The 21712-nt window shown below is 45.5% G+C and overlaps 1 protein-coding gene across 2 annotated transcripts in view; it reads left to right on the top strand.

The window, feature by feature from the left end:
- Positions 1 to 2595: 2595 nt before the first annotated feature.
- Positions 2596 to 21712, top strand: part of CLPB (ClpB family mitochondrial disaggregase) — a 142262-nt gene continuing 123145 nt past the window's right edge. The window contains exons 1-2 of one of the 2 annotated variants that reach the window (XM_037522910.2): positions 2596 to 3140; positions 6515 to 6566. In XM_037522910.2, coding sequence (XP_037378807.1) covers positions 2738 to 3140; positions 6515 to 6566 — 455 coding nt within the window. In that variant the 5' untranslated portion in view covers positions 2596 to 2737. The remainder of the gene's footprint in view (positions 3141 to 6514; positions 6567 to 21712) is intronic. The other variant, XM_037522911.2, reaches the window with a different exon arrangement.

The raw sequence follows: 21712 nt of genomic DNA, 5'->3' as shown, positions 1-21712 counted from the left end.
TTAAAGAAATAGGCCAGCTCCTGCCAGCATTGACCAGGTCTGAGATTTATACAAGGACAGATAAGAATCAGAACAGCTCCTGCAAGAGAGGGATCCTGGAAAAGGATTGCCATTAATTTTAAAGATTTATTTATTTATGCATCAAGAGCTGGGGTACAGGCCAGAGGTGTGGGGAGGGGTGAGAGGATTCACCAGAGACAGAGTGGGAAACAGAACAGACAGACTGACTGAAATACACTGCTGAGGGGAGCAGCAGGCGAGACAGGAGAGGTCTGCTGCGCCATGTGGGTTGCTCCCTGGCTGGCCAGGGATTGAACTCGTGCTGCAGAGGTTGCAGATAGCTTCACAGTGCTGTGCTTAACCCCTTGCACCACCAGGGAGGCCCCACATCAGGGTTTTTATAACAGTGTTCAGGTTTTGGTGGTGTTGGTCATGCAGTTTCTTAATTGGTGGTTTGGGACTTTCTCATCCTAATATGCTTGTGATACTATGCTTCAAGTCTGTCCTCCCTTATGCCTTATGTGTTGCTCTGGTGTTTCCCTCCTATTGCACCTACCCAGAACCCTGTTCCTATCTGACTGTCAAGGTCTAACTCCTGGGAATAGACTGGTGAAAATTCTGATTTTAATGCTATCTAGCAGCATTACCTTGAAATGCCACAAGATGTCAGTATTTTCATCTGAGAGGGAAAAATGCAATCCTCTGAAAATCAATCCCACCATCTGATGCCAGAGGTTAAAGTGACTTATTGGTATAGAAATAATACAGATTGGTTGATTTAACTGAATATGCCATATATGTATTGCCAGTATATGCATTTACAAAATCCAAAAGTGTTTACAAAGGAAAGTAAACCCTCCCTCCCTACTTCTCTCCTTTTATGTCCCCTCCAAGGGCCACTATTTGTACCATCCTTTCAGAAACATCCTAAGTGTATAACCATATAAATAGATGTATATTTTCTCAAAGGATAGTAATGGTTGTATACAATTTGTGTTCTGTGCCTTTTTTCCTTCTTAAAATACCGCAGTGTCCCATACGAAAAGAGATTTTAAAATAATATTAAAGACAATATTCTATTTCGCTGTATCCAAATGTATTTATTTAATAATTATCCTATTGATGAATATTTAGGCTGCTTCCAATTTCTTGCTATTACAAATATCCCAAAACACTTCTCATTTTGTACGTGTGCTTGTATATCATATTTTATCTCTCTTCTCTCTTCTCTTCTCTTCTCTTCTCTTCTCTTCTCTTCTCTTCTCTTCTCTTCTCTTCTCCTCTTCTCTGTCTCTCTCTCTCTCTCTCTCTCTCTCTCTCTCCCCCTTCCTCTCTTCTCTCTCTCTGTATCATTGGTTTACATCCTTATTAGTGTTTTGGAAGTACAGGATTTCCCCCTTCAGGTGTAGTCACCATAGCGCTCCCACCATGGAAGCACCTGTCATCCTCCTCCATAGTCCATTTTGCTTTCTTCCCATCCTATCTCATCCCTCCTCCTTCCCTTCCCCTCCCTCTCTGGATGTCCCAGTTCTACTCTCAGCTTTCAAGGGTTAGCCTACCATATTTTAGATTCCCATATTTTGATATTTCCCGAACTCAAGAATTTTCAGAGTAGGGAATCAAATCCACTCCTGGAGCTGCTATTTCTTGAAGACCGCTGTGAGCCTGGGATGGAGCTAGTATACACATTATCTCATTTAGCACAAGTAATGGTCTTGAAGATAGATAGCACCATCTTTGACAATAATAAAGGAAATAACAGAGAGGAAAAGGAGTTTGTCCAAGGTCACACATGTAGTAAATACAAGAGTCAAATTGAAATCCAGGTCTGCCTGTACTCTAGAGCTCACATTCATCCCCCTGTCACTTACAAGGTGAAAGTTAGCTATTCACCAAATAAATATTTGTTATCTTCCTCTTTTTGTTCAGATATATTTCTAGATAACAGTGATATAAAAGTGAAAGAAAATGGAGTGTATGGTGCTTACCATGGATTTAGTCTGGGAAAGGGGAGACGAGGTGCAAGTATAGGTATTAATGGAGCAAATGAGTTCTGTCAGAAGACTTGAGCTTTATTTATTTATTCAGTTTCTAACATCACCCTCCTCCCTATAGAAACTAATAGCTATTGCCCAGATATCATGGGATAAGATAACTCGTGTGAGAGACCCTTTTGAAACTAACACAAGTGATAAAGTAAGACCAGAAGTCAGCTTTTTCATTGAAGGGACGTCTGTGTGGGAAATGAATAGGAATTCTTATTTCAGGAGCACTGGTTACCCTAGTCATCTCTGTCCCAAGCTGAAAATTAGGGTAAAAGAAATAACCAAGGTCCATTACTGGTATATGCCAAAGGTCCCTGTTTAATTTACACGATTCAGAAGTTGCGTCGCTCATTTTAACTAAATTTGAAAAGAAGCTCTGGGATTAGAACCTTTCCTCCGATCGCCACGCCTCACCTTGGCGTTTTCCACCTTGCCACGCCTCCCCGCCCGAACTCCATTTCCCAACATGCCCCGGGCTCCCGTAAAGCGGCAGTCCTTGTGACGTAGTTCCACAGCATTCTGGGAATGTAGTTTATCTGTTCTCCTGTTGCAGGAAGATCTCCGGCTGGTGGACTACCACTCCCTTGAGGTGCTGCGTCATCCACCCCCGCGGCGTCTTCGAACGCGCCGCGGCAGCCATGTTGGACGTGGCCGCCACAGGGGCCGGCACCAGGGGGTAATCAGCTGTCACGATGCTGGGGTCCCTGGTGCTGAGAAGAACAGCGCCGGCGCCGCGATTCCTCCTCCAGCTGCTTAGGTCCCCATCGCTCCGGAGCCACGGAGGTGCCTCTGGCCGGAGTGTGACCACCGGCGGCCGCGGGGAGCCGCAGTGGCTGAGGGCGGCCGTCGAGGGGTGCCCTGGAACTTCGTCCACCTTGCTCATCGGAGGAGGGGCAGCCACCGAGGGCCACCTGGGAGGACGCACCGAAACCCCGTGCCTAGCAGCCTCCACGTGGGGACATCTTCCTAGCCCTGAAGAAACACCCCTTCGACATGACTGCTGGAACGGGGTCCCCAACAGGGCCGGAGTAGGCATGTGGGCCCTGGCCATGGCGCTGGTGGTTCACTGTTTCAGCAAGAGCCCGTCCAACAAGGGTGATTATTGGGACAATATGGGTTCAAGGTTGGGAGAGGTGGGGGGGAGAGTTCTGAATCTTAATCTTTGGAGGGTGACGGTTGCTTATAGATGAGACCATCAGAGGTCCTCTGAGGGACCCAGATATCACGTGGTCTCAGAGGCCGGTTGTTTCAGGGGAGAGCGCAGTGCCTCTGAGTTGTATTATTTCCCTTAAGAGGTAAACTTCCCTTCCTCCATATGTACAACGAGAGCATTGGGCTAATCCTTTAAAATTAAAGCATGGTCCTTTTATGCTCTAATATTCTGCCTGATCCAGTTCCTCTTTTAAGAAGTCTCTAGGAAACCACAGCATGTGTTAAGAAAACCACTAGATGGTTTAGAGAAGGTTTCCCCCTCTCCCCTCCTCAGGTGTCCTGAAAAAGGAAAGAGACTTGGTTTCAATGTAAACTTTGCCATTTCTCACCACCTCCTTTCTGGCTTCAGTTTCCCTACTTACACGGTGAAGGGTAACTTCTCTTATAGTTACTCTTACAGTTCTGTTATTTTTGACTCCACTTGGAGTTCAGAGGCCTGGGTCTCCCTATCTCCCAGGGTTTTACTATGCCTGGTCTCCAATGTGAGATGACCTTACCATATGGGGCAGTTGGAGGATAAGGAAGACAAAGAAGTTGGGCCTTTAGAGACCCATAGCAGCCATAGGGACTGTCTGACCCAGATGGGCATCTGAGTGCATGCAGTTGAGCAGAGACAGGGAGAGTGGGCAGAAAGCTAGACTTCTGACCTGAGCCTAACCACTCAGTTATTACTCAAGGGGGAAGACCAAGACATGTTGTTTGTAGATTCTGTGCATCTTCAGCTCTGGGATTTGAAGCAGGAGCGGGTACTGCCTTGACATTGATTTGTTTATTCAACAGGATGTGGTCAGCTATAAAGGAAGGGCCTTGGTTTGGGAGTTAGAACCCCTGGGATCTTGTTTCTGTTCTACCCTAACTCCCATGGTGACTTTGGACCCTTGCTCCTGCTCAGTGACCATATTTCTTTGTCACAATGAGAATGTCGAGATAGAGACTCTAAAAGGCTCTTCAAGCTTGGGCATGCCATTCCATAACTTTCAGCATTTTTTGGAATACCCTCCATGTGCTAGGCAGCGAATTCCTAACAAATCATGAAATCCGTTAAGGGGACAGTGCAGGCGTTAGGCCTGTGATCCAGTGAGAATTCTGACTGTGTGTTGTTGGGGGACCCTAGGACCAATAGGGTTAGGAAAACTTTCCAGGAAGATTGAAAGCCTCTAGAGGATGGGAAATTTGAATTCAAGTTCTGAAGGATGAAACAAAATATGAAAAGGAGAGTGATCATTTGAGTTCATTGAGAATAGGAATGCATTGTATCTCTTTTCAGCATGAAACCAGCTCCTTTTCCAAATATCTTGAAATCCTTTGCCCATCGTAGTGCCTGGAACCTGACAGGTATTCAGTAAAGGTGTCTTGAATTGGACTGTATTCTATGCAGAGGCTTGTATGCAGAGAGAATGAAAATATGAGTTATAGGTCAGCATGGTGTATGCAAAGGCTCACAGAGTGGCCAGCTTGGTCGGAGAGCGGGGGTTTTGGATTGAGGTGAGACCAAATAGGGTTGGAGCCTGGATATCAGGCAGGAAGATTTAAAATTTTTGAAATTTCTCCTGTAGGGAGAGGAAAGCCATGGAAAGTTCATGAGCAAGGAATGTCCTGAGGCCAGTATGTTTAGATGGATTGGGGGGAGGTATCTAAAATTTTGCCTTAGAGGTTCTTGGAACCTCCAGACTGGACTTTGTGATGTGAATTCCAGCAAGAAGACAGTGACCAAAAAGCATGATCAGTTCCAGCCCTTCTGACTTATTAGTTATCCTTGTCTCTTTACATGGAGTTGGGAGCAAGCCCCGCAGTGCCTTGTGGCTGAAATTGCCCTTTCAGAATCTGCAGAACCTGGTTCTAACCTCAGCTCATTCTTTACTCCCTTGGTGATTTTGTAGTAGAGCGAGGGGAGAGTGCATACAGTGATCTCTGAGGAAGGTTTCTTCCCCTTCTAGCTGGAAGCTGCCTGAGCATGACTGGGTATGTACTTAGAGACCAGGGAAGATAACCAAAAAGACTTGGCCCTCCAGGGAGTCCAGGCGGGAGTTAGGGTGAAGGCACTGATGTTGGAACCACAGAACTGTTTTGCATAGGCATCTTATCCCTATCTTGCATATAAGGAAACTGAGGCTCTGGAGGTTAGCAAGTAATACAGCAAGTAAGTGGCAGAGTTGGGACTGGAGCCCAGGTCTGTCTCACCCTGCTCCAGTGCCACCCCTCATGTTTCACTGGCTGTCTCTGGGCTGGACTGAGCTGGGTCTGAGTCTGTGCAGTGCCCATCCCAAGGCAGCACTGGGTATAAATCTTCCCAAGGCCCAACAATATTGCTCAGAACCAAACTAGTCACAAAGAGCTCCCTGGGCACTTGGTATTGCACTGTGTGAAAAAAATTCTCTGCTGACTTTTTTTTTTTTGTTTTGTTTTGTTTTGTTTTTCTGTGTCTTGCAGTTTTTCTTTGTGGCCACAAGGTGGTGTCAACAGCCTGCAAGCTGCCTGGGCAGGCCAGGTTAGCACTGCTTTTCTCCTGGGCCTGGTGATTCATAAGGGATCTGAACTCAGCTTTGGGTCTTCCTTTGCTGGCCATGGCACTGGAGAGTTTGCAGATTTTTAACCACCATTTCTTCTCCTCAGCTTCCTTTTGAAGCAGGCCAGGCAGAGATTATTGCCTCTGCTTTATAGTAAGGAAGCTGGGGTGAATAGGTGGCAGAGTGTGTTGGAGCTAGGTCTCCTGACACCTAGTTGAGATTCCCTCCACTTTCAGAGGGGCCCACACCCCTGCCCGCTGCTCCACAACATGCCCCTTCCACTGAGTATAACCTGTGACATCAAGAGTCAAAGCTGGACAGAGAAACCAGAGTGGGGGAGAAAGTAGGGTCAGGTGAGGGAACGACACCAACTGGGAAGGGTTAATGACACCAGCAATGGTCACATAAAACATCATGCAGAGCTTTATAGCTGATGAAGAGTGAAGGAATTCACACATTGAACTTTTACCACAGGCACACGTCACGTGATGATAGTGCTTTTCCTGGCTCACCTGTATGAAAGGAGTTGAGAGTTTGGGCTCTATAATAGAAAGATGTGGAAGGCAAGTTGTTAACAGTGGATGCCATGTGGGCAGGGGATAAATAGCTTTCTCTTTGAGTATCCTGCCATTGTTTCCCTTGTTAAAGATGTGTTTCTGAAGCATTTCCACTTCTGTCTTACTGCCCTCCAAGTAACCCTGAGGGATAGGTCCTGGCCAGGGATCTGACCAGTGCCCCCTCTCTCTTTAGATGCAGCCCTGATGGAAGCTGCTCGCGCCAACAATGTCCAAGAAGTCAGAAGGTGAGTGGACTCAGGAGGGGCTGAGCGGGGTGAACCCCTTCCTCTGGTGATGGCTGCCTTGGAGGAAATCCTCACGAAGCTGGAAACTGAATCCTGTGACTTTAGTCACAGAGTCACCTGGGCTTCCTGTGCTCATGTCAACCTGTAGATATCTCAAGGTAGAGAGTCAGCCCCCATGTCTCCTCTTTTTTTGACCCCAAACCTGGGTCTTTCTGCTCTTTTGTTCTTCCCAAGGCATGAACATATCCTATGGGAGTCCCCTCCACATCTTGTGGGTTCTTCATTGAATCTTAACAATTTGTTCTTGTTTCTCTGTGGAACTGGCCTTGTGTTATTACTTATTGCCTGAATGGGGTACAGGCGGGCCTCTGTGGCAAGACTTATGGATTTGGGAGGGAGCTAGAATAAACCTTTGCTGCTGGCTCTTCGGGCACTAGGAAGGCCTGCCTGCAGGGCTGCAGTGCGCCTGCTGGGTCCCTGCCCAGAGCTGGACACATTCCTCCAGCTTCCTACTGGCATGTTGGATTTGAGGTTTGTTCTAATAGGATGGGGGCAGGACTCAGCTTGGGTTCAGCCTGGTGCCAGGGGCAGGGCAGAGACCATATCCAGGGTGGATGGGACCAGCATAGAACACCAGCACGGGGCTGTTGTCTAGTGAGAGAGGTTTTATCCTTGGTGAAACTAGTGTGCTCCACTGGGTCTAATCTTAGCTTTCTTATCCCTTTGTGTGGAGCTAGGTGGCCATAGGCCACCCCCCCTCCCCCCTTGCTTTCCTGTCACTGCCTCCATATTTTAGACAGGAAGTCAGGTATTGAGGTAACTATTCCTGCACCCAGTGCCACACATCCTTGGAGCTCTTCCTCTCTCCAGCTGCCTGAAATGTAAGAAAGTGTTGCAAGGCAACCACAGCCCCCACCAAGACTTACTGCTTTGATTCCCTTTCATTCTATCTGCAGCATTATTATTGATTCTCAAGGGTGCTTTTGAGTATTAATGTTCAAGGCTTAGTTTTTAATAAACCACTTTTGGAAGTATGGGCTGGGAGTTGTTTCGTAGCCAAATAAATATGATGGAGCAATAGTTTAATAAACATGCGATGATGCATCTTAAAAATCAAGCACAGATGTCAGCTTGTTGTTATAAGAGCCATTCATAACTGCAGGCTGTGTGTGGCATCTTCATTCCCCCAGAAACAGATGAGCCTCTTTTCTGTTGCAGTGTAAGGGAGCAAGGGGGCGGGAACTGGCTGGGCCCCACTCCTTTCAGGCCTCTGCTGACCCTGGACTCTCCTATTGGTAACTGTTAGGTGGCCAGCCTTCCTCTCTGGCAGCACAGTGGAGGCAGCGCACCAACTGAGCAGGAAGGCTGTGAATCCACCTTCCCAGCACCCAGAGGAGACTGAGCTTACCCTAGCCCACTGAGCCCCCAAATGTGATTATTTTAGCTCTTTAAAATACATGTTTTTCTAATAGCATCTAAACACCTGCCCAAGGAATACAGAAAGTAAATGAACTTATGGGACACGTGTGACTTGCATGCTTGCCTGTGTGGATAGGGCCTGTAGGGGCTCGTGTGTCCCAAGTTGCTAACCTACTTTTCTCCTTTCTTTTCTTGTCCCATCTCCCTTGGTCATGATGACTCAGTCAGAATCTCGAGTGAGGCCAGCACAGACCTTGTTCTTCAGCATGATAGTCTCTCTCTCCCACCCGCCCCTAGAGGCAAAGAACTGGGAACAAGATGAGCAGAGATGGGCCAGGAGACCCTGGTTGGCTGGCTGGCAGCAGGGTCCAGTGAACATGTGAATGCCACTGAGTTGGTATTTGTGCAGGGTTGCAACGTTTGGGGAAAGAAGGGAATTTGAAAGAAGCTAGAAAGTGCAAGTCTGGGAATCATGGTAAGAGAGTTTGAATTTTTGTGAGTGGAGACATGGGGAGTTTGTAAGCAAGGGAATCACCCAGTTAGGGTCATTCAGAAGGGTGAAGGATGAACTGAACTGGGGAAAGGCCGATTTGTTAGGTCTGTTTCAGTATGGCAAAGAGGATGCACGCCTCACTTAAGACATCCTTCCTTCTTCACATGAAACATTTTTACGAATGAATGAGTGGGCTCTGCTGGGCAGTGGAGATGGGGGCAGGAGGGGTGATTTGGTGGGGAGGCTGGTAACTGACCTGCTTATAGTGGAGTAAGTCCCATTCTCAATTTGAAAAACAACAATAGTTTGGGTGTCCATGTGTATGATCAGCGTGGTCAGCAACATCAGTGTTTGGAATAAAGCTCAGACCTGGTGAATAATACTGTCCTCCCCTTCTCCCCCGCTTTCCCTCTGTGGGGCTCTGGTGTGTGTCTGCTCCATCTCTTCCCCTCCCCAATCCCAGAGCCTTGGGGGAGCTCTGGAGAGTGAAGGGCAGCAGCTTGAGGCTCTTCTGCTCATAGAGCAGGTGCTTCGACCTCTCTAAGGTCACTCTGGAACCTGCTGTCCTGGGTCCCAGGGCAGGCTCTCCACACAGACTACCCATGTCTCTCTCTTCACCCTTGCCTTATCTCACAGCCATCTAGCTTCAGCTCAAGTGCTGCATCCCTTGGAAAGCCTTCCTTGACACCTCCTTGCCAGTGTGAACTCCCCTTCCTTCCTCCCCTTCCCCCGTCTGGGAGGGTTGGAAGGTCATCAAGGAAGGGGCATGCCAGCCTGTGGCAGAAGGAATTCTTTTCTAGAAGAGAAGTTTGGGGGTCAGATGAGAGAACCAGGGCTAAGCCTCAGCAGTAAGAAGAGGCACTCAGTCCATGAACGGGAAAACCAGGAGGTTCACATGCTGACTGGATCAGGAGCAGATCAGGAATCCTCACAAATGTCAAAGCAGCAGCTCTGGACAGCACCCTAACATGTGGGCACTGTTGACCTGCTTTGTATGGGGCTACAGGCCTGCCTGGCTAAAGGGGCAGGACTGGATCTGCCATTCCCCCTACCTACTCTGTTCTTTATACCAAGAAGGTTCTAGGCCGGACTTCACTTAAACCTCTACATTGTGTACCTCCCCAGGACAGGGACAAGGTCTGGTTCTTCTGCTCATCTCTTACCCTGTTCTCCAGTACAATGCAGCTTGGGGAAAATTACAACTTCTCAGCTAACCAGAGTCTTACTTCCATATTTTACTTGGCTATATCAGACAGGCTGAGTCCCTTCCTTTCCTGGTCTTATTTTCTGTGTAGCAACCAATTCTTCCTTCTCCCCCAAGACACGTAAACCTTGTTAGTATGTTCAGTACTGGCTCTTCAGGAGTCAAAGCTTGGTCCTGGGGCCCTGTCCCTCCTGTCAGCATTATGAGCTGGTGACTGCTCCCAGACTCTGCCCAAATCCAAGCCTGACTTCTGGCCTCCAGAGCCACTCACCCGAAACTCAGGGCACAGGGCAGACTGAGGCACATCTGTCTGGTCTCACGCTGAGCCCTGCAAGTAGCTGTCAAGGCTGGCAGAAGCAAGGCTTCTGTTCTCCCAGTGGAGATCACATTTCCTTCAGAACAAATGGGTGAAAGACAATACCCCTGCCCACTTCTCTTCTCCCAGGAAGAGGGGCCTCTGCTGAGTGCTGGACTCGTTCATCAGCCCAAACATTCTCTAGTGAAGGAGGCCTGATGGTATAAATCTTGGACTTCAGACTGCCATTTCTCTCTAGGAGTCATCTGTTTATTTGACAGAAATTTGCTGAGCATGTGTATATGCTGGGTCCTAAGCTTGGCACAGTGATTGGGGGCATATGAGTAAGAAAATTGAGAACCAACAAAATAAGGCACATCTTGCCTAACTTCTTTGAGCCTAAGTAACATGCAGGGAATACCTGCATTCATAGAGTTGTGGAGTTAATATTAATAAAATCATTACTTCATTCACTCCATATTTGTGAGTACTTCTTAGCACATAAGGAGTGCTCCTAGGCATTGAGTGCTGGAGGAGCTGCAGCGTTGTGAGCGAGTTATCACTGTATACTCTGGGTACTTACAGTCTAACTGGGAACCAGATGACTGTAATTATAATTATGTACTTAAAAATAAAGTGGTTTCTCTTTTCAATAAATGATGCAAAGCATATCCACAAGCAAAAAATAGGCAGTTGGAGCCCTTCTTTTCACCGTTTACAAAAAGCAACTCAAAACGAATCATAGACCTAAATGTAAGAGCTAACGCTACAAAACCCTTAGAAAACAAAAGTATACCTTTAAGACCTTAGTTTAAGTAAAACCTTAGATAGGGCACTAAGCACAAGAAAAAAAAGGAAAATGCTCATCAAAATTAAAAACTTGCGGGCCTCCCCGGTGGCGCAGCGGTTGAGCGCTGGGTTGCGAAGCTGCCCGCAGCCTCTGCAGCGCCGGTTCGATCCCCGGCTGCTCCCCGGCCACTGGAGGAGGGTCCCACATGGTGCGCAGAACTCTCCTGCCGCCCACTGCTCCCCTCAGCAGTGTACTTTGGTCCTTCTGCCTGCTCTGCTCCCTGCTCTGGCTCTGGTGAATTCTCTCACCCTCCCGCACTTCTGACTGTACCCACTGCTTGTATAAATAAATAAATGAATGAATGAATAAATAAATAAATAAATAAATATTTTTAAAAAAATTAAAAACTTGATTTGGAAGGATACAGGAAAGTAAAAGACTCCCACAGAATGGGAGAAAATATTTGCAAATCATGCACCTAAGAAGACATATCCGGAATATATAAAGAACGCTCACAACTTGACAATAAAAAGATAATCCAATTTAAAAATAGGCAAAGGATCTGAAGATTTTTCACCAAAGGAGACAGATGACCAAGCGCATGAAGAGGAGCTCGGCAGCATCAGTCATGAGGGAAGTGCTGATCAAAACCATAAGGCAATGCCACTTCCCATCTACTAGGGTTTTATAATCAGGAAGACAATAGCAAGCTCCTGAGGTTGTGGAGAAATTGGAGCCCTCACACATTGCTGGTGGGGATGTGAAATGGTGTAACTTCTGTGGAAAACATTTGGCAGTTCCTCAAAATGTTAAACATTGTGTTACCTTGTGACCCAGCAGTATACGCATAGATATATACCCTGGAGAAAAGGAAACATGTACATTAGTGTATGTGAATGTTCATGTTCATAGAAGTGTTCATAATAGCCAAAAGAGAGAAACAACCCCAAAGCCCATTGATAGATGAGTAATAGCTGAAAATCTGGAACATTAGTCATCAGTGGGAAGGAATGAAGAATTGATGTATGCTGCAGCATGAATGAACCTTGAAAACATTCTTCTAAGTGAAAGAAACCAGATGCAAAAGACCTCATGATTTAGTTTATATAAACTGTCCAGAGCAGATAAGTCTATAGAGTCAGTAGATTAGTGATTGCCAAGGACTGGAGAGGATAGCTGGGGGGTTGGGGGTGGGGGTGGGGGGTACGGAATGGAGTGATTGCTAGTGAGGTTCAAAGTTTCTTTTGAGGGCAATGAAAATGGAGTTTAGTAGTCAAGATTATACAACTCTGATAGGTGGAGTGTGTGGTATGTAAATTATATCTCAATAAAACTTTTAAGTGAAGTTTAAGACATTTGGGAATCTGGCATATAGGAGGGATAGAGGCGGAGGTATAGTAAGGGAAGCCCCAGATGTGATTGCAGTGAACTCTGAAGGATGAAGAGAAAGGTGAAAGAGTGTTCAGTTAGAAGGGGTGGCAGGAGGAAGATGCTGAGCAAGAAAAGGTGTGAAGTTGAAATGAGAGAAGGCCAATACGACTGGATTCTAAGGGTAACAGTGTGATGAAATGAAACTGGAGAGTAAAGCAGAGAAGTACTGCATCCATAGGCTGTGTTAATGATTATTGTTTTTATACTACGGGCAGTAGGCAACTGCTGAAGAATTTTAAGCCTCATGGGGGAGGAAGGAGGACAAAGACATGGTGACATGATCTAGATCTGTAATTTTAGAAGATCTGGTTGCTCCATGGAGAGCAGATTGCTGGAGAGCCATGGCAGATGAGGCAGGATGGTTGAAATTGACTGGAGTAGTTCACATGAGAGAGGATGGCAAATGGTGATGTGGACTTAACATGTCAGTAGCAAGGCCTCCCTGGTGGCCCAAGGGTTTAAGCCTCAACACTGAAGCTATCGCCGCACAGATCCCTGGCAACATGGTGCAGCAGATCTCTCCTATCTTGCCAGCTGCTCCCCTCAACAGTGTATTTCAGTGGATCCGCTTGTTCTGCTCCCCACTCTTGTCTCTGGTGAATCCTCTCATCCCCCTGCACCTCTGGCCTACACCCTGGCTCTTGTATGCATAGATAAAATAAATCTTAAAAAAAAAAAAAAAAAAGATGTCAGTAGCAGAGTCGGAGGAAGTGAGCTGGACAGAACTTAGTGAAGGTTAGTAGGTATTTAGTAAATGTTGAATGAATGTATAGAATTAGAAATGGTTAATTAGGAAGAAGAAAGTCTTAAAAATGAGTTTTAATTTTATGACTTGATCAGCTGCATGGATGTGTTGCCATCCACTGAAATGACGATACTAAGGAGGACTTCAGCATCTTGGGATGGGGGAGAAGATTACGAGTCCACTTTTGAACTTCCCGAGCTTAACGTGCCAGTGAGATGCAAGTAGAGATTTTAGCTGGGTGGTTGAATGTCTAGGTCTTTCTGACTCTTCCCGTTACACATACCACGCTGCTCTCAAAAAAATAAATAAATAAATAAATAAATCCTCCATCGCCAGTTAGAGATTGTGTTGATGTCTTGTTTTGATGCTTTTAGAAAATAAAGGACTTCACACCAGCTCACACTTGTTTGCTAGATGCTTTTGGAGAGAAGCCTAATTTCACTTTCAGTTCAGGAAAGAAGAAAGGGTTGGGTATTATTGATAGCCAAACATTTATTGTAAACATTTATTGTAACTTTGCATTGATGGTTTAGTTTGGTTCTTGTCCCTGGATGCCCTAGCTTGGGCCTTGAGGCATTTGCTGTCCATGTGCCAGGATTAAGGTGTCCAGAATGTGCTTAGCTACAGCATAGGTAAATGTTTTGCACATTGATCCAGGGACTTTATCTAATTAACAAAAACCCAGGCTGGTAAATACATTTGGCTGTCTCAGGGCCTTAGAGAGGCTGTTTATCGATTGTTGTATCATTTTGGCTGGGTGGGAAGATATTAATGATGGCATCAGAGCAACCAAAACATTCAGGTCTCTTAACCAGTAAATATGTAAGTGTCCTTGTGGCTTACAGTAGGTGGAAGTGAAAGCTTTAACCTAGACTGAGTGTCAGGGCCTAACTGGTATCACTCTTGTAATGTGATACTTGTTGTGAGAGCTCCCTGAGGTCATCACACTGTTTTTGAATGCCAGAGTATAAACCTACATAGGCTTTTTGAAAGCTAGAATGTTGGAAGTGAGCATAATATTACAGAAGGACACAAGATTTTTAGAATTTGAAGACCCAAGTTCTGTTGCTGGCACAGTTATTGACTGGCTCTGAACCCCAAGTCATAGAACCTCCTCAAATCTTGTTAATCTTGTTACCACTGAGAATGTGTTAAGCTCTGCAGAGAAAACTGTGGACCTTCAGCAGGCAATCAGTTCTGTAGAGTGGCCCAGGGCCTTATACCCTTTCAGAGGTGTATGACCTTTTGAATCTCTGCTTGCTTGCTTCCTGTTGACAGAAAGTAATTGGGGAAGATTGGATTAGCGACTTTTTCTGAACCTCATGGGTAGGTTGTAGAAATAACCAGAAACCAAACAGACTTGGGCAAGGGTGACCAAGCCCATGAACAGAGAATAGTAGAGCACACTAGGGTGGCCTAGGGAGAGGAGGGTTGTTTCTAAAAGGAGTCCAGCCCTGGGGTTGAGTCTCTAGTGTTGGCCCTACTGCTTCTTGGCTGTCTTCACTTCTCTTTGCTTTTTCAGTGACTTTGACTGAAATGTCTTTGAGGGTACCTGTCTGACCACTCTCCCAAGATCTCATGAACATTCAAAGCAGGTGAACCCTTGATGTCTGGGAAATTACTCATCCTTTGGGTCATCCTATCATCTTCCAGGAGCCCCTTCCCAACCCTTCTCGATACCTGTAGGTTCCCACCGTATCCTGGACTTCCCTGTGACAGCATCTGCCACTCTCTGTTGAGGTAGATCATGTTTCCGTGTCTCTCTCTCTCAGTCCTGTTTTAGAGGTGACAGACCAGTGCTTTGGCATCCATCCCACGCATGTTCTTGAAAGAGTTAACAAATATTCATTGAATAGTATGTGTTTTATAAACAGGAAAGAGTTAAGGCAGATATTAGTAGTTATCTGCAGTCATAATGAACCTGTAAACAGGACTGACTTCCTTTTGAAAAAATAAACTAAAAATGGAGAATCAGTATAGTCATTTATTCATTTGACAGATAGTGCCTGCTTTGGGCTGGCACTTCTCAGCACATCAGTGGTGAGCCAAAAGCAGGAACAGCCCTCTCATCATGGAACTTAAAGCTGATAGAAGTTAGTTGTGTGAATGTGAGATTACATCTGTAACAGATGCTGCAGAGGAGTGGTACAGATACTCCTGAGCTCCTCTAACTGCTTTCCTGAAGGAGTTAACTTAGGTGAAGTAGAGCCAGCAGGACTTTCAGGCACAAGAAATTTCTATTTATAGGGCCTCTCTGGTGGCACAAGGGATTAAATCACAGCACTATGAAGCTAGCCGCAGCCACTGCAGCACAAGTTCAATCCCCAGCCAGAGAGCTACCCACATGGTGCAGCAGATCTCTCCTGTCTCATCCACTGCTCCCCTCAGCCGTGTATTTCAGTCAGTCTGCCTATTCTGTTCCCCACTCTGTCTCTGGTGAATCCTCTCATCCCCACACCGCACCTCTGGCCTGTACTCCAGTTCTTATATGCATAAATAAATGAATATTTAAAAAAGAAAACAAACTTCTTTTTACAAAGACCCTGTGGAGGAGGAATGATGGAAAGTGTGACAGACTAAGTAAGATCTTAGGCCAGTGGGACTGCAACCCAAGGAGGTGGCAGGATCCTGGGGAACAGGTAGGCAATGCGGCTTTAGTGCAGGGCATCAGACTGTTGTAAGGACCTTTGTTTTTATCCAGCAGGGGTAGCTGGCTTGGGGTAAGCTGGGGGTGTAGAGGATGGAGTTGTGATGGGATTGATATGATCAGCAACCATTTGATTGCTTAGAAACATTAGGAACCAGTGTGAGTGCTGCCTACCTGCTTGTGTGCCAGGACCTTCTTGGACACTAATTGAGCACTCAGGATAGTGCAGGTCACAACACTGCATCCCCTTGCAGCAGGGGCCACTCTCAGACTGTTGCCCCACCAGCATTCTGAGGCCCAAGTCCTGCTTCTCAGAAATCCCAACTCAGTCATGGCGATAACCCAAATCCTGTCAGCATGGCTGGGAACAGTTGGGCTTTTTCCCAAGGAATTTTCCTGGTACCTGAGAAACAGAAATATAAGAATTTTGAAACTAGTCAAGCTAATGTGTTCCTGAGCTTACAGTATTCACATTCGCTTGTTGCCTCACAGTTCTGTTGTGTCCCTGTTCTGTATGAAAAGTCTTCTCAGAAAACCTTACTTTTGAAATTCAAGACTCTCCTATATCCTGCTTCCTTCATTCTTCTCACTTCTGAGTAGGGATCTGAGATGTAAAGAGACCTAAAGGCCTCGGAGGACAGTATGTAGTTCTCTCCTTGTGACTGTCTGTTGGGTGTGCCGGAGAGGCTTCCATGCCATTGTCAGGAGTTGTGGTGGCCAGGACTCGGGCTTCAGAATCTGCAAAGTGGGATGATAATTGACCCATGTCACCCCCTCATTGTATTAAGTAAGAAAATCCACCTAGTGTTATGCCCAGCGCATACCAGATGCTCAGTACATTGTAGGTATTACTATTGAGTGATAGAATTTTCTGGACATTTAATTAGAAATTTTTTATCAAAGTTTATTGATTAACTATTTGTTTGTAAAACTGTGTAACTGGGAGGAAAGCTTCACCCTCAATATGCATGTGTACTTTATTCACTCTCCATTGAAGTTTGTGCCAGCACAGTCAAATTGACCCCTCTACCCCTTCCTCCTGTGCCCCTTCCCCTCATCGTCACCATATTTTTCACACAGTCTTAAGAGTTATTTTTGTTGTATTTTGCCGTGTGTTTGTTTGATTATTTATATTCCACAAATGAGTAAACTATGTGTTTTACAATTAGTTTTAAAACTAAATTTGCTGACTGTCACTTAGCACAGTCATCTCAAGTTCCAGCCATGTTTTTGCAAAAGGCAAGATTTTTTTTTTAATACTGAGTAGTTTTCCATTCCTTCCTGAGTATACTGGATACTCAGTGTTTATCCTCTACATTTGTCTTGAACTCTTAGTGTGAACACTTAGACACCCCAGGCTAATGACCACGTGAATAGTAAAGTGAATATTAAACTGACATACAGCCCATCATGCTTAGTTTTACCGCTTTTTTTTTTTTTTTAAAGATTTCTTTATTTATTTATACAAGCACTGGGTACAGTCAGAAGCGCAGGAGGGTGAGAGAATTCACCAGACCCAGAGGGGAGAGCAGAGCAGGCAGACTGATGAAGTACACGGCTGAGGGGAGCAGAGGGCGGCAGGAGAGGTCTGCGCGCCATGTGGGACCCTCGCCGGTGGCTGGGGATCGAACTGGCTCTGCAGCCTCTGCGGGCAGCTTGGCAGCCCAGCGCTCAACCGCTGCGCCACCGGAGAGGCCCAGTTTTACTGCTTTTTTTTTAGGATTCACATATATATTCAGAATTTTATGTAATGTTTATAGCTTTTTATTTTAATAATATAATTTTTGTAGATATTATTTGTATGTGTGTATTATAAAATAATATTTTAATGTTGATGCCACTATTAGTGACTGTTGCTAACTGAATCCATTTTTTTTTTTTTTTTTGAGGCAGACATTATGAGAGATTTATTTACCAGGTCCTCATAACTGGAATAATATAGCCCCATTTCACAGATGATGAAACAACTTCAGATTGCTTGAGTAATTTGCCCGAAGTTGCTCACTTGGAAATGGACCACTGCTTCATTTCACAGATGTGGCACCTGTGAGGCCGAAGGCAAGAGACACTTGCCTGGGTCAGTTTACTCTTTCAAACTCAGGGAGCTGTTCTCTAACTAAAGGGAGAAGCCTTTCTGCCTGCCTCACTGAGAGCCCACAAGGTTCCTAAAGATAAACTCAAACCCAGGCTCCTCTCCTTCCTTCTGGTAACTCTGCACCTCAGTGATCCCTCCCTACACTCCAGCCAGACCTAGCCTTCCCTTCCATCCTGAAAACTGTCCTTCCAGTCAGACTGAATACTCCCTCTCCCAAACAGGTAGCTTACTCCACCTGTGAGAGAGACTGCAGTGCTTTCGCTCCACCCCTTCCTTCTGTCTCTAGATCCTTTCCATGCGTCCAGGCTCACCTTCAGCCCTTCCTCTTACAGAAGACTTATCTGACTGGCAGTAATTACTGTCACTTATTAAATACCTAGTCTATGTGAAGTGGAGTACTAGATACTGTATATTCATTCCTTGCTACAGCATTGCAAAACATATTTGTTATGCCCATTTTCCAGATGAGAAAACGTGAAACTCAGACAAGTTTAGTGTTTACTATCTTACAGCTAGTAAGTCCTAGGCTCATGTGAATCCAGAGTATGTGCTTTCTCCACTGTAGTTCATTGTTTATTCTAGTCCATGTTCATCTTTCTTATCAGAATTCCCACAGCTTTGAAGTCTGAGCCATACAATGTCTTGTTTAGTTTTCACCTCCTTGCCTTTTTACTCAGTTGCTTCATGCCTGTGTCTTCTGACCCAGGCTGTGCCTTCACAGCAACATGGCTGGCACCTCTTGCTGCCTCCACCGTAGCTAGACTGGCTGAGCATTCAGAAATCAAGTAGATAGAGTCTGGCTGGTTGATTAACTGGTTGAATAGAACCCTGTTTATTCTCCAGAGGCTGCCCAGCAGGAGGTCACAGCCCTGCTCAGCAGCTGGGCATGCTGACTGGTCTCCAGCATCCTCCATTCATGTGGATGGGAGGCCCAGGAAGGCTGCATAAGAATCTTCTCTGAGGCTGAGCGGAGGCTTCCATCTCAATGCCTTTTTGTTTGGGGGGATAGCACCCAGGCCTCCCGGGAAGTCTGTGTGTTTGACCTGCCTTTGCAGATGGACGGTGGGCAGGGACAAGATATAAAGCACAAACAATTGGGGGAGGCCTCAGGAATCCCCAGGGTTCAGACCAGCAGGCTGGACTGGAGCTGATAGATCGGGGCTCAGTCACAGCCCCCACATGGATCAGACAGGATCCAAGGCACTTTTGTCTTTGGCCTCACGTCCTCTCTAGTATTCATCTCCCCTTCTTAGGATTTGTGATGATCACCCATTTGGCCCTCTGTTGAGCACCTCTAGGTCTGAGGCACTCGCTGCCTCCTGAAGACTAAGGAGACTGCACAAGTACCCCCTCTTACTTCCTTCCCTCCCTCCCTTTGTCCCTTTCTTCCTTCCTTTTTTCCCCTTGAGATGTAATTCACACACTGTAAAATTCACCCTTTTAAAGCATATTCCTCGCTTTCGGTGGACTTAAAAGATTATGCATCTATCGTCTTTGTCTTAATTCTACAACATTTTCAACACCTCACTTCAAGAAGCCCATTCCCATTAGCAGTCACTTCCCATTCCCCCCAGACCTTGGCAATTACTAACCTATTTCCTGTGTATGGGTTTGCCCACCTATACATAATGGAGTCAGACAATATGGGGCCTTTTGTGTCTGTGTTCTTTCATTTAGCATGTTTTCAGGGTCCATCCATACTGTAGCTTATATCAGTATTTCATTCCTTTTTATGGTTGAATAATATTCCATGTGTAGATGTACCACATTTTATTCATTCAACAATTACTGGATATTTTCTGTTCTCACTTTTTGACTATTTTGAATAATGCTGCTGTGAACTGTTGTATGCAGGTTTTTTTTTCTTAAGATTTATTTATTTACGCATACAAGAGCTGGGGTACAAGCCAGAGATGCAGGGGGTGAGAGGATTCACCAGGGACAGAGTGGGGAACAGAACAGGCAGACTGACTGAAATACGCTGCTGAGGGGAGCAGTGGGCGAGTCAGGAGAGGTCTGCCTCACCATGTGGGTTGCTCCCTGGCCAGCCGGGGATCGAACTCATGCTGCAGAGGCTGCAGATTGCTTCATGGTGCGGTTCTTAACCCCTTGCGCCACCAGGGAGGCCCTGTATACAGGTTTTTGCGTGAATGTTTAGCCTCATATCTAGGAGTAGAATTGCTGGGTCCTATGGAAACTCTTATATTTAAGAGTTAAGGAACTGTTAGCCTGTTTTCCAAAGTGACTACACCATTTTAAACTCTCATCAGCTTGTACAGGGTTCTGATTTCTCCACACGTTTGCCAACACTGGTTATTGTCTGTCATTTTAATTATAGCCATCCTAGTTTGTGAAGTGATATCTCATTGTGATTTTGATTTATATTTCCCTGATGACTTACTATGTTGAGCATCTTTTTGTGTGCTTTTGGTCATTTGTATACCTTCTTTGGCATTTATTCATTCTTAATGCTCATTATGAACAATTTGCACCATTCAGCAGCAAGGAGGAGCATAAAGTTTTATCATGATGACCTTTGTCTTGCAAGGAACTTGTAGTCTGGTCAGAAAGCTATAATTAGCATATAGGAAAAGTTAAGGTTTCATAGACAATGTGGCATTTAGTCTGGGCCTAGAGGTAGGCAGTATTTGGATGTAAGGACCTTGCTGGAAAGTTGGGCAGTTTCTGGGCAGTTGGGATGATGCAAGCAAAGGTACTTTGTAATGAGAAAAGTATGTTATCTTTGATAGATCCTGAAGTAATATGTGTGAATGCATCTGGCATAGCCCTTGACGGTGTCGTTGTCGTGTTAACCCCCCTACAGCATTTTTCTCTTTGACTCTAGGCTCTCGGACTGCACAGCTCCCTTTTCCTGTTCCAGACCTTTAAATATTAGGAGTTCCGTGTCAAATCAGCCTTGGTTCCCTAAACTGTGGTTTCTCGATTCCTCCCTGTGCTAGTCACATTGTAATGAAATGCCAAAGTTTTGGTGCCCCTGCTGAATTCCAGTGTGACTGTTATTTCAAGGGCAGTCATCACTTTGTTAGAGATTTTATGCATCTATTAATATGACCTGAGTTTACATTAACTTTCTTGGCAGCTACAGTGTAGTCCTACGTTCTATTAGGCTTGCATTCAGCCTAACATCTGTAAGCTTTTGATTGGGTGTGTTTGCCCAGGTTGTTTTAAACTCAAAGCAAGACTACTTTAAAGCTTTTTTTGCCATATGAATATTAAAGTGGCGGTGGTGATGTGGAGACTACCATGAAGAAGGGGTAAATTGGACCTTTCTCATGCTGGGTCTGAAAGAGAGTGTCTTCCAAGGGAAAAGGTTCTAGAAAGCAGAACTACTCAGAGCATCTAATCAGGTATCCTCCTTTCCACTTAAGGTTTTTCCTTATCAGTTTCTGTCAGTTGGTTAGTCTACTCAGACACCTGAGGAATGCTGGCCCTAGTAAATGAGATAGAAGGGAAGAAGGTGATAGGCTAAGTGGACTGCAAGGGAGTTTGGCATGGGCTCCAGCCCCAAGTGACTGCTTACTGGCCATGGAATCCTAAGTAAATCAGTCTCTAAGACTCAGGCCCCTTCTCTCATCGCAGGGTGAGATGTGATCATAAATGTCCATTGTCTGCTGGGTAGTTGCTCAAGAAGTCTGCGCTCTTTAGAATTCCGCCATTCGAGGACTTTACAAGACATGAAGAGCCAAGCTTGCTGTGTATTTGCAGAGCCTGCACAGACAGCTTTCAGAACACCTGTGATATTTGAAACACTTATTTGTGTACTTACTTGTCCCATTTCCTATCCCAGTTCAGACTGGGCGCTCCTTGTGGGCAAAGCTCATGACAGATTCATCTTGGTGCCTGCAGAACTGGGCTTGGAGAAGATATTACTCAAGCTTTTTTAATCTGGAATTAAGTCAATGAAGGCAAACCTTTGCCCCCACCTGTTCAAGGGACCAGGTTTTGTAGCTGACTTTGTACAGTCCATTCTTTACTAAAAATCCCATGGGGTTCCAGAGCTTAGAAG

Source organism: Talpa occidentalis, unplaced genomic scaffold, assembly GCF_014898055.3.
Source record: "Talpa occidentalis isolate TD23 unplaced genomic scaffold, MPIMG_talOcc4v2.1 talOcc4.3, whole genome shotgun sequence".
NCBI classification, from domain to species: Eukaryota; Metazoa; Chordata; class Mammalia; order Eulipotyphla; family Talpidae; genus Talpa; species Talpa occidentalis.
This window is presented reverse-complemented; position numbering and strand designations above follow the sequence as displayed.